The following is a 12,558-nucleotide window of genomic DNA, read 5'->3' on the forward strand; positions in this document are numbered from 1 at the left end:
TCACATTGTATATAGACTTATTTTTCTACTGTATTATTGACTGTATGTTTGTTTTACTCCATGTGTAACTCTGTTGTTGTATGTGTCGAACTGCTTTGCGTTATCTTGGCCAGGTCGCAATTGTAAATGAGAATTTGTTCTCAACTTGCCTACCTGGTTAAATAAAAGGTGAAATAAAAATAAAATAAATAAATCTGCTCATTTATCACTCCAGTGTTAATCTGCTAAATTGTAATTACTTTGCTACTATGGCCTATTTATTGCCTTAACTCCTCACGCCATTTGCACACACTGTATATAGACTTTACTTTTTTCTGTTGTTATTGACTGTACGCTTGTTTATTCCATGTGTTGAGTTTATTTTATTTTTACAGGGACAGTGCACATTAATCAACGTTTCAGTAAAAGTGTCGGTTTTATTTTTAATTTTTTTTATTTCACCTTTATTTAACCAGGTAGGCTAGTTGAGAACAAGTTCTCATTTACAACTGCGACCTGGCCAAGATAAAGTGTAGCAATTCGACACATACAACAACACAGAGTTACACATGGAATAAACAAAACATAGTCAATAATATAGTAGAACAAAAGAAAACAAAGTCTATATACAGTGAGTGCAAATGAGGCAAGATAAGGAAATAAATAGGCCATGGTGGTGAAGTAATTACAATATAGCAATTAAACACTGGAATGGTAGATCGGCAGAAGATGAATGTGCAGGTAGAGATACTGGGGTGCAAAGGAGCAAAATAAATAAATAAATCCCAGTATGGGGATGAGGTAGGTAGATAGCCTATCTGTAAACAGCCCATCTAAGTACAGGTGCAGTGATCTGTAAGCTGCTCTGACAGCTGGTGCTTAAAGCTGATGAGGGAGATGTGAGTCCAGCTTCAGAGATTTTTGCAATTCGTTCCAGTCATGGGCAGCAGAGAACTGGAAGGAAAGACGACCAAAGGAGGAATTGGCTTTGGGGGTGACCAGTGAGATATACCTGCTGGAGCGCGTGCTACGAGTGTGTGCTGCTATGGTGACCAGTGAGCTGAGATAAGGCAGGGCTTTACCTAGCAGAGACTTGTAGATAACCTGTAGCCAGTGGGTTTGGCGACAAGTATGAAGCGAGGGTCAACCAACGAGAGCGTACAGGTCGCAATAGTGGGTAGTGTATGGGCTTTGGTGACAAAACGGATGGCACTGTGATAGACTGCATCCAGTTTGTTGAGTAGAGTGTTGGAGGCTATTTTATAGATGACATCACCGAAGTCGAGGACCGGTAGGATGGTCAGTTTTACGAGGGTATGTTTGGCAGCATGAGTGAAGGATGCTTTGTTGCGATTATAGGAAGCCGATTCTAGATTTAATTTTGGATTGGAGATGCTTAATCTGAGTCTGGAAGGAGAGTTTACAGTCTAACCAGACACCCAGGTATTTGTAGTTGTCCACGTATTCTAAGTCCGAGCCGTCCAGAGTAGTGATGCTGGACAGGCGAGCAGGTGCGGGCAGTGATCGTTTGAATAGCATGCATTTAGTTTTACTTTCGTTTAAGAGCAGTTTGAGGCCACGGAAGGAGAGTTGTATGGCATTGAAGCTCGTCTGGAGGTTAGTTAACACAGTGTCCGAAGAAGGGCCAGAAGTATACAGAATGGTGTCGTCTGCGTAGAGACGGATCAGAGAATCACCAGCAGCAAGAGCGACATCATTGATGTATACAGAAAAGAGAGTCTGCCTGAGAATTGAACCCTGTGGCACACCCATAGAGACTGTCAAAGGTCCAGACAACAGGCCCTCCGATTTGACACACTGAACTCTATCAGAGAAGTAGTTGGTAAACCAGGCGAGGCAATCATTTGAGAAACCAAGGCTGTCGAGTCTGCCAATAAGAATGTTGTGATTGACAGAGTCGAAAGCCTTGGCCAGGTCGATGAATACGGCTGCACAGTAATGTCTCTTATCGATGGTGGTTATGATGTCGTTTAGAACCTTGAGCGTGGCTGAGGTGCACCCATGACCAGCTCTGAAACCAGATTGCATAGCGGAGAAGGTATGGTGGGATTCGAAATGGTCAGTTATCTGTTTAACTTGGCTTTCGAAGACCTTAGAAAGACAGAGTAGGATAGATATAGGTCTGTAGCAGTTTGGGTCTAGAGTGTCACCCCCCTTGAAGAGGGGGATGACCGCGGCAGCTTTCCAATCTTTGGGAATCTCAGACGAAAGAGAGGTTGAACAGGCTAGTAATAGGGGTTGCAACAATTTCGGCAGATAATTTTAGAAAGAGAGGGCCCAGATTGTCTAGCCCGGCTGATTTGTAGGTGTCCAGATTTTGCAGCTCTTTCAGAACATCGGCTATCTGGATTTGGGTAAAGGAGAAATGGTGGGGGCTTTGGCGGGTTGCTGTGGAAGGTGCCGGGCAGTTGACCGGGGTAGGGGTAGCCATGTGGAAAGCATGGCCAGCTGTAGAGAAATGCTTATTGAAATTCTCAATTATAGTGGATTTATCGGTGGTGACAATTTTTCCTAGCCTCAGAGCGGTGGGCAGCTGGGAGGAGGTGCTCTTATTCTCCATGGACTTTACAGTGTCCCAGAACTTTTTGGAATTTTTAGCCAGGTGGCTAATTTTCAACCGCAGTCCCTGGGCAGGTTATTAAAAACAATTACAATATAGACAATCATTGAGCAATGAGCACACGCAGAGCAACATAGAACAAAAAGCAACAAGACAAAATCCATAAAAGCAACAAGTGTTTCCATACCTCACAAGCTACAGACAACATGGTAACTCTGTGTTGTCTGTGTCACACTGCTCTGCTTTTTCTTGAACAGGTTGCAGTTGGAAATGAGAACTTGTTCTGAACTAGCCTACCTGGTTAAATAAAGGTGTTCTGAACTAGCCTACCTGGTTAAATAAAGGTGTTCTGAACTAGCCTACCTGGTTAAATAAAGGTGTTCTGAACTAGCCTACCTGGTTAAATAAAGGTGTTCTGAACTAGCCTACCTGGTTAAATAAAGGTGTTCTCAACTAGCCTACCTGGTTAAATAAAGGTGTTCTGAACTAGCCTACCTGGTTAAATAAAGGTGTTCTGAACTAGCCTACCTGGTTAAATAAAGGTGTTCTCAACTAGCCTACCTGGTTAAATAAAGGTGTTCTCAACTAGCCTACCTGGTTAAATAAAGGTGTTCTGAACTAGCCTACCTGGTTAAATAAAGGTGTTCTCAACTAGCCTACCTGGTTAAATAAAGGTGTTCTCAACTAGCCTACCTGGTTAAATAAAGGTGTTCTGAACTAGCCTACCTGGTTAAATAAAGGTGAAATAAAATAAATAAGAGCTTTATATTGCTCTCCGAATCCTCATCATGCTACAAGGCTGCTGTGAGTCTGCAGTCTACGTTACATTACATTTAACCAATGTACCATGAGCCAGTGACAGCCGTATACCACAAACCCCCGAGGTGCCTTGTCGCTGTTATAAACTGGTTACCAATGTAATTAGAGCAGTACAAATAAATGTTTTGTTATACCTATGGTACACGGTCTGATATACCACAGCTGTCGGCCAATCAGCAGTCAGGGCTCGAACCACCCAGTTTATAATTTGCAATAGACTTACATGGCCATCTCACTATGCTATTTGAAGGAGCGTGGACGCATCTGTCCTGCGGTACCATGTTTTGTTTCATAGGTGACTGTTGATGAATACAGACGTTACATATACTGCAAATCAATGTTTTGTTTTCACGTGCATGCGAGACGTTTTTAGATGGGAACGTTGGGAGTTTAAACCACGGCCGAGTCACACTAAAAACGGTCAAAATGGGACTTGATGGGACTCTCTGCTTGGTATTAAGGAGATAGATCGGTGGTGTAATTGTACGTCAAGCTGCTTCATGCTACAGAAATGCCTATGAGCATTCTGGCTCGTACAAGGCCACTTACTTAATTTAATAATCATAATAACACTTTTGCAAAGGAAGGAATTTGCAATGACTTCACAGCAAAGTAAATATGCATGGGTGTTGAGTCACTGTGAAACTAAAATTGGCGACGCATAATTACACCCTCCTCTGCACCCGGTGGACAAGTTCTCTGCCAGCCTGAAGTAGATTTCATGTAGAAACAGGCAAACAGTTCACCTACAGAAACCTACTAATCCTCAGAATAGACCCACAAGAAACAGATGTTCAGTCAAATAGGAGGAGAAAGGAAGACCACACAAGTCAACACACTCATCTCAAAAGCTAACCGATTAGTCAAACCAAATGAGTATAGCCATCCATTTTCAAATGTAACTGCTTTTAATTGCATGTAGTAGTCGTAGTAACAGCAGTAGCAGAAGCAACAATATGACATATTTACAAAAACCATTCAGGATCTCACAATGTCTGTTTGTTTGGTTGTGCAGCTGTATGGACAAAGAGCCTTCTTTAATCCTATCAGAGTATGTACATCCAGGTCCATAATTATTGGAACCCTAGATACAGATGTGCCAAAAAGACTGTATAAAATAAATAATACAAACACTGAGCTATATTGTCTGCAACAAAAATTGGAAATTGTATTATTTTATACTAATACAATTGTTTATCGAAAGATTCAGTTTAACAAGTAATACAAAAAAACAGGGGTCAGTTATTGGCACCCCTGTTTTCAGTACTGACTGTCCCCTTGCAAAGATAACAACACTTTTTTTGTGTTTTTTGACCATTCCTCCGTACAGACTCTTTCCAGATCCTTGATATCCTTCGTCTGCTCTTATGAATTGCCCTCTTCAATTCAAACCCCAGGTTTTCAATGGGGTTCATGTCTGTTGACTGAGATGGCCATTGCAAAATGTTGAGCCATTTCTTTGTGGATTGTGGCTGTGTCTTTTTCCTCGTAAAGGGAGGGTGCTGGAGTACTGAAAACAGGGGTGTCAATCATTTTAACCCCTATTTTGTTTGTTAAACCAAATCTTTCTCTAAACAGTTGTATTAGTATAAAATAATTCCCCTATTTTTTTTTGCATACCACAATAGCTATTTATATTGTTTATTTTATAGTATTTTTTGCTCATCTTTATCAAGGGTGCCAATAATTATGGACCAGTCTGTAGATATAGTGTATCCATAGTGGCCTACCATTGCAGAGTAGTTTTAATCTCTATAGCCGCCCAACATCCTTGGGGCAATCACATTACACAATTTCAGAAACTAACCAGCTGAGGGAGACATTTAGCAACATTTGTGGGGATATCCCAACCAGATTTGCTGTATTACAGTATTAGCCATAAAACACATTCGGTTTTTCAACGATTTTATAGAATATACATATCCCTCCCATTTCTATGGCCATTGAGAGTAAAAGAACCTCTAAACATTGTTCTAATAATTTGCTAACAGGGTGTCTCTTCTGCTACCTCTATCTCTACAAGAGAACAAAGTGTCAGAGGAGATACATTGCAGTGTTATGTACACTGTACTCCTGGTAAATTACCACCCCAGTAAAAACTATTTCCAGCCCCAGTAGACTACCTCATATAACATTGAATACTCTCTATCAAACCAATTGGAACACCCAGTGGCATCTGGCGGCCATTATGTTCGAGGTGGCACGATGTGAGGATAGAGCGGGTTTCAAACACCTGAAACAGCTTTTTCCCCTTGCAATCTATAACCATAATCATTATGCCTAATTCTATTCTACACATTCCAGAGGGTGTCATTCTGACTGTTTTCAATCCCACATCTTAACGTACTGCACAAACATGCCTCGGATATTACATTCAAATTACAACACAGTACATGGGATGATAACACACAATCAATACAGGCACATATCATTTCATAATTAATACACAAATATCATGATATTATCATAAGGTGCCAGATTACATTTAAAGCAAGTCTTTTTTTCTGCATATCTAAGCATATGTCAAGCTGTCTTTATCCTCCTAACTGGTGTGTTTTTTTCTTTTGACTAAATATGCTTCCCCCCCATCTCTGCTAATATCTGGGTAAAATATTGAAAGGAATGTGAGTCTTATTCAGTACATTTAGTGATTGCTTGCTTTTCTAAACTCTAGCAACCTTGCCAGCAGGAATGTTAGACAAGCTGATCTAACTTGATTTATAGACCGTGGTGGAAAAAAGTACCCAATTGCTATACTTCAGTAAAAGTAAAGATACCTTTTTAATAGAAAATGACTCAAGTAAAAGTGAAGGTCACCCAGTAAAATACTACGTGAGTAAAAGTCTATTTGTTTAGAATTATACTTAAGTATCAAAAGTAAATATAATTGCTAAAATATACTTAAGTATCAAAAGTAAATATAATTGCTAAAATATACTTAAGTATCAAAAGTAAATACTTAAAATCCTTATATTAAGGAAATTTATACAGAGACGTATATATTTTATTTATTTACGGATAACCAGGGGTACACTCCAACACTGACATAATTTACAAAAGAAGCATTTGTGTTTAATAAGTCCGCCAGGTCAGAGGCCGTAGGGATGACCAGGAATGTGCTCTTGATAAGTGTGTGAATTTGATAATTTTCCTGTCTTGCTAAGCACTCAAAATGTAACGAGTACTTTTGGGTGTCAGGGAAAACGTATGCAGTAAAAAGTACATATTTTCTTTTAAGAATGTAGTGGAGTAAAAGTAAAGTAAATATAAATAGTAAAGTACAGATACCTCCAAAAATGACTTAAGTAGTACTTCAAAGTATCTTTACTTAGTTACTGTACACTACTGTTGATAGTCTCAATAGCTTGGTAGCTACCCACTGGGCACAGTTGTCAATTCAACTTTTATTCCATGTTGGTTCAACGTAATTTCATTGAAATGACTTAGAAACAATGATGCTTCAACCAGTGTGCCCAGTGGGTAGTTATGAGGTTGGGAGATATGTTCCCTAAAGCCAACCTCATAAAACTTCAAGAGGGCTAGCATTACAGAGAAACAACAAAACATTTTTTATTTATTCATCAAGAAGGAATCAATAGGCTACATAGCTTGATCAAAATTCATTTACAAACATACCTCCTGCGAGTCCTGCCCATCACCTGCAGCTAAAATTAAATGATGTGCGAGTCACTCCACACTCACTCTCCTCTTTCAGTGAGGATACTGCATGTACTCGAGTATCTAGCATCAACTGCGTTTGCCAGTCTGTTTGTGCTATCATGAAAACTCATTGTCAGGCCAAACATGTTTGTCAGGCCAAACAATGATAGCAATGGAGTTGGCAAGAGCACAAGCAGATCTGGGATCAGGTTACTGTATTTCACCTTGTAGAGCAAGAAGAGGAGCTGATATTGAGAAAAACTATCTGATTATGAGAACTGCTCCTTCCTTTGACTGCCAGTCAGTAGTGTACGGCCCCTGAGTCATTTCGAGGTGAACCACTTGTGACGCTCAAACCTGAGAGACAGACGCTTGACATGATGAAAGGGATGGTGTGGGCTGACCTCTTTTTACTCCGACGGAAAAGACTGCGTTTGAGGACAGTGTACGACCGTGTTCGACCCCATCCTCTCGCTCTCTGTGGGTAGTTCGTTTAGTTAGTTTGTTTAATCATTACACACACAGTGTTCTGTACTTATGCCATCTCTCCAGATGACCATCTATATGATCATGTTTCCTTTAAGGTTCAGGAGCGTTCATTTATTCACTAATGAAGTAGATTTTATTGGAACACTGCCACAGCTGATACGCCGTAATGAATGGGCTAGATAGATAGATGTGTGCACATTGACTCAGTGTTCAGTACATACCCTAGTGACCGCAGTGAGTCATGGCGACACAAATGATGAGTGCCATCAAGCGGCAGTCCCTGACTCCCTGCCAATCGAGATTGGACTCAACACACACACACATTTTGTTCTATCCTTGTGGGGACCTAAAATGTATTTCCATTCAAAATCCTATTTTCCCTAAACCTAATCCAAATCCTTATTCTAACACTAATTGTAATCCTAACCTCTAAGGGCCTTTGTCCTCATGGGGATGTGGGAAATGTCCCCACGAGGGAGTATTTTCCTTGTTTTACTATCCTTGTTGTACTTTGGGGGATTTTAGGTCCCCACAAGGATAGAAGAGCCAACCAATACACACACACACACACACACACTGCCCTGTATTATGAAAGACCAGTATAAAATGTCATCCATCTGAGAACTCACATGTAACAAACTAATTATGACATGTCATTTACAATATTTTACACTGTGCATACGGTTTGCGAACTGAAGGAAAACAAGCGACTTAGAGACATTGCTCACACACAGAGGACAATAGGTGCTTACTGTAGAAGAATGTATGACCTTATATCTAATATCTGCCATCTTTGCTCTCCTGTAAGTACATTTCGGGTGAGGCAGAGTGTAGATAGTTCCTCCATACAAACACCACCTGTTCTCCTCAAGGTGTCTGGGACTTTGTCTGTGTCAGTCTGTATCTGTGTGTTTGTGTGCAGGAACAAGGTAGTGATAGCAGCTTCTAGCCCTTCACAAATGAACGACACATTGAGAGAAGGCTGAGGTTCCATCCTCCTGATCCTATATGTCTTTATCCTACGCCCTCGTCCTCTTGGGTTAAATCCATGTACGGTCTACCTAATCTACTGTACAGAGCGAGAGAGAGTTCAACTGCCTCTGGCATAATGATGCTAATTACAATGCCTGATGTCACTATGTTAAAGATAATCATTAATTCCTATACTTTACTCTGTTAAATAACACAAATACACGAGGACCATTTTTTTGTGAACAAATGTTTCATTTTGTCGTGTTAAGGTTGGTAGCAACATGTGGAAATCGTTGTGGAAATCGTTGTGGAAATATGTTGCAGCTCAAGTCAACTACAACACCCACAATGCAATGCTCTCTATGGGCTGGCTGGCTAGCTTGGTAGGCTGCTGGCTAGCTTGGTAGGCTGCTGGCTAGCTTGGTAGGCTGCTAGCTAGCAAATGTATTTACACACAGTAATGCCAAAGTCAATATCAGCATGTAAAGTAGCTAGTTAGCTGTAAAATCACCCCCCTCAAAAAAAAAAAAAAAAAAAAAGTTCACTATATTACCATGTTCAACCTGCAGATCGATGTGCCTCACAGAGTGGAGTCTGACATTCTCAATGGCCATGCAACGGCATCATGCAATGCACCCTGGACTGAAGAGACAGACAAATAGGAGAAATGTGGTGGACCCTCTGTGAAATTAAACATTTCTCGAGGTAGGAATATCGCAAAAATATGATCAATGGCTCATTAGATAGAAGACAACCTCCTGTGTTATGGCATCGGTCAGTATTGAAATCTGACAAGTATGATAGACGTTTTCACCATCTAAAAGTCGTATTCCTATTAACTTCCAGTGTAGCAAGAACGGCTTTATCGCAGTGCTACGTCATACCGGCAATAGCTCAGATACACATGAAATGTCCCTGGGAATTGATAGAACATCGCTCAGGGATGCATCAAAACAATATAACATTCAAAACTGGTGAATCTTTCCTTTAATGGGCTGTGAAAATAGTGACGCACACACACCCTAACATGGTGAGGCCTTCCAGGGAAAACACACACACACACAGAGGAAGGCAGGCAAGTACACAGACACACACACAGAACCATGGATTCTCCATCTGTACACATTTAGAGAGATAACAACATTGCCCTTGGACTGTGGTGGTGAAATGCACCCATCTCTCTACCAACCAAAACACTGCAGCTGTGGCTCCCTCAGTGATGCAATACTGTCCATTCAGAAATCATCAGCGTCACTCTGACAGCATAGAACTGATGTTGAAACACAACTCCTCCTGTTGAGTAGCAACAAGATTGGCACCACGACAGCTTGGTTATGCTAGGAGCATATCACCTTTAAGCCAACTAGTGCTGACAGCAGGAGAGAAAATGTCATACCAGATTATAAACTGTACACAGTATACGAACAGCCCATCTCGGAGACCGTGAATGTGTGTGTGTGTGTGTGTGTGTGCTTGGCCGTGCTAGCATCTAAAGGTTGAGCCAACTATAAATCAGAGTATTGATCTTGATAACTGCCGACAGACGAATGGTAGTAACAAGGGGAAGTTAACATGGGGTGTGATCTAAGCTAAACTGGGGTTTACAAGGAGATCAAAAACACATCACAAAAAACCATGTCTATGTACAGCATCAAGATCGTTTGAAGTCGGAGAATCAATGATCAATGATCCTGGATGCAAAACTCAGAAGTCTCCAGCTTCAGTCAGAGGACATCTGGCTTGGTGAGTATCATCTTTCCTGATCAATAAATAAGATGCGTTATCAAAAGTGTGCTTTCTCATATCCTGATCAAGACAGTGCGAATCAATCCATGTCAATGAAACTTGAGAGACCTCTTTTTCATCTTCTTCCATTCCATCTCTGTCTTTGTTTTTCTGAGACGGATCTTGGCAGATGTTCTAATGCAGGGTTTCCCAATCTCGGTTCCGGGGTCCCGTCTGGGTGCACGCTCTGTTTTTTTTGCTCTAGCACCACACAGCTGATTCAAACAATTGAAGATGAGTATGTTTATTTGAGTCAGCTGTGTAGTCCTAGGGGCAAAATCCAAAAGATGTACCCGGGAGGGAGGGGGGGGTTTGGGAAAGCTTGGACCCCCTGGAGTTAGGGCCGCTGTACAGGAGATTATAGAAGAGTGCCTTTAATATGAGTAGTCCTTCTAACTGCTCCACACTGTCCATCTGCTCAAGGAGACACACGAGCAACACACACACACGCACACACACTCAGATACTGGTCTGCAGCTCGCCATTGAGCAGCGCGGCGTTGTGCATTTCCGCGGTGACGTCGTTGACCATGCGCGTTCGCTCCATGCGGCTGTCGCTGCGCTCCGCCTCATCCAGGCCCGCCACCTTCTTCAAGCACAGAACATTCTGAAAGCTCTTCTTGAAGTTGTCTGACAGGAAGGCGTACAGGATGGGGTTGGCACAGCTGTTGGCGTAGCCCAGCACCACCACAAACTCAAAGGTGCTCTTGAGGACGGGCGTGGTGTCGATGGTGCCGGTCACCGAGGTGACGTTGAACACGTAGAAGGGCAGCCAGCAGAGCACGAACATGGCCACAACGATGGACACCATCCTGGTCACCTTCCTCTCCGAACGCTTACGCTTAGTGGAGCCCACGCGCATGCCTGACGACTTCACCTATTGGACGGGGAGAGAGGGGATGCATCCATTGTTATTGGTGATACTACCTTCTTAGATGCCACAACTGTGCCTATCGCTATGGTTACAGGCAACAGGTAGATAGATAACAGGTTCCAGCATGTCAGAATGGAGAGCTTGACCAAAGACGTCAGCAATAATAAAGTGAATTTGAAAATAAAAACACCATGAACAGGGAGGAGGGGCTCACCTTGATGATGATGAGCAGGTAACAGAGGCAGATGACGATGAGCGGCAGGAAGAAACCTAGGAGGAAGGTGTAGAACATGAAGGCCGTCTGATAGGCCCCCTGAGGCTCCGGCCACACAATGGTACACGCCCAAGCCTGGTTATTATTGGGCATCAGACCGCTGAAGATCATGATTGGCAGGTTGACCAGCAGGGACACTCCCCACATGGTCAGGTTGATGATCTTAGCCACGCGTGGCTTCCGCCACTTGGTGGACTTTATGGGGTGGACCACGGCCAGGTAGCGGTCGACACTCATGACTGTGAGGCAGAAGATGGAGGTGAACTGGTTGAGGGAGTCCACAGTCATGACCAGGCGGCAGAGCACGGAGCCGAAGGGCCAGTGGACCAGGGCCAGCTGCACGGCGATGAAAGGTAGACTCAGCATACAGAGGACGTCGGCCACGGCCAGGTTCAGGATATAGATATTAGTCACAGTCTTCATCTTGGCGTAGCGCAGGATAACATAGATCACCAAGGTGTTGCCGGTCAGCCCCACGGCGCACACCGTGAAGTAGATGAAGGTGATGACTACGGAGCTGGTCTTGTCGAAGGCCTGGTGGGTCTCGTCCGGAGTGTCATTCCGGGACCCCAGGTCAGACTCGTTCCCTGGGAAGTAGCTGTCGTAGTACAGGGGCTCGGGGAGGGAGAGGTTGGGGGGCGACGGAAGGAGAGGCCAGGGATCCATGCTGACAGAGGGCTGGGTTGGCTCTGTTTCAGGGTTGAAGACACTAATCTCACATCCCACCTGAGTGTACAGTACAGAGAGAGAATGGAGACAGTGGGTGAGAACAGAGAAACTCAACGACGAGGGAGAATACATTCCTTCAAAGCACCATGGTAACTGAGCCTGCTATATAATGGTTTACACTCAACATTAAGTTACATAATAAAGCCTGGCCCTTCATTTATAGGTCCCCACACAATATAGGACTTGCAGGACTCCGCAGTCCTCCAGTAGGGCTTTTTGTGTTTTCATTTGAATGTGTTGAATGGTTGGGACTTCAAACCCCTGTGTTGAACAAACAGCACCAAGCTGATGTGAAACCCCTTGAAAAACACCCGTGGATTCTCAAGTGTCCAGTAATGAAACTATTCTCCAATGCAAAGGTGTTTGTTTTATGATAAAGGACCAGACCATGCCAAAA

The 12,558-nt window shown here is 42.8% G+C and overlaps 1 protein-coding gene across 4 annotated transcripts in view; it reads right to left on the reverse strand.

The window, feature by feature from the left end:
• Window positions 1-9,469: 9,469 nt before the first annotated feature.
• The window catches only part of sstr2a (somatostatin receptor 2a), a 29,315-nt gene continuing 26,226 nt past the window's right edge, over window positions 9,470-12,558 (reverse strand). For all 4 annotated transcript variants that reach the window (XM_024386574.2, XM_024386571.2, XM_024386573.2 and 1 more), the window contains 2 exons: window positions 11,373-12,158; window positions 9,470-11,161 (listed from right to left, as the gene is read on the reverse strand). In XM_024386574.2, the coding sequence (XP_024242342.1) occupies window positions 10,745-11,161; window positions 11,373-12,098 (1,143 nt within the window). In that variant the 5' untranslated portion in view covers window positions 12,099-12,158 and the 3' untranslated portion in view covers window positions 9,470-10,744. The remainder of the gene's footprint in view (window positions 11,162-11,372; window positions 12,159-12,558) is intronic.

The sequence above is a fragment of the Oncorhynchus tshawytscha genome, linkage group LG24, assembly GCF_018296145.1.
Source record: "Oncorhynchus tshawytscha isolate Ot180627B linkage group LG24, Otsh_v2.0, whole genome shotgun sequence".
Lineage (NCBI taxonomy): Eukaryota > Metazoa > Chordata > Actinopteri > Salmoniformes > Salmonidae > Oncorhynchus > Oncorhynchus tshawytscha.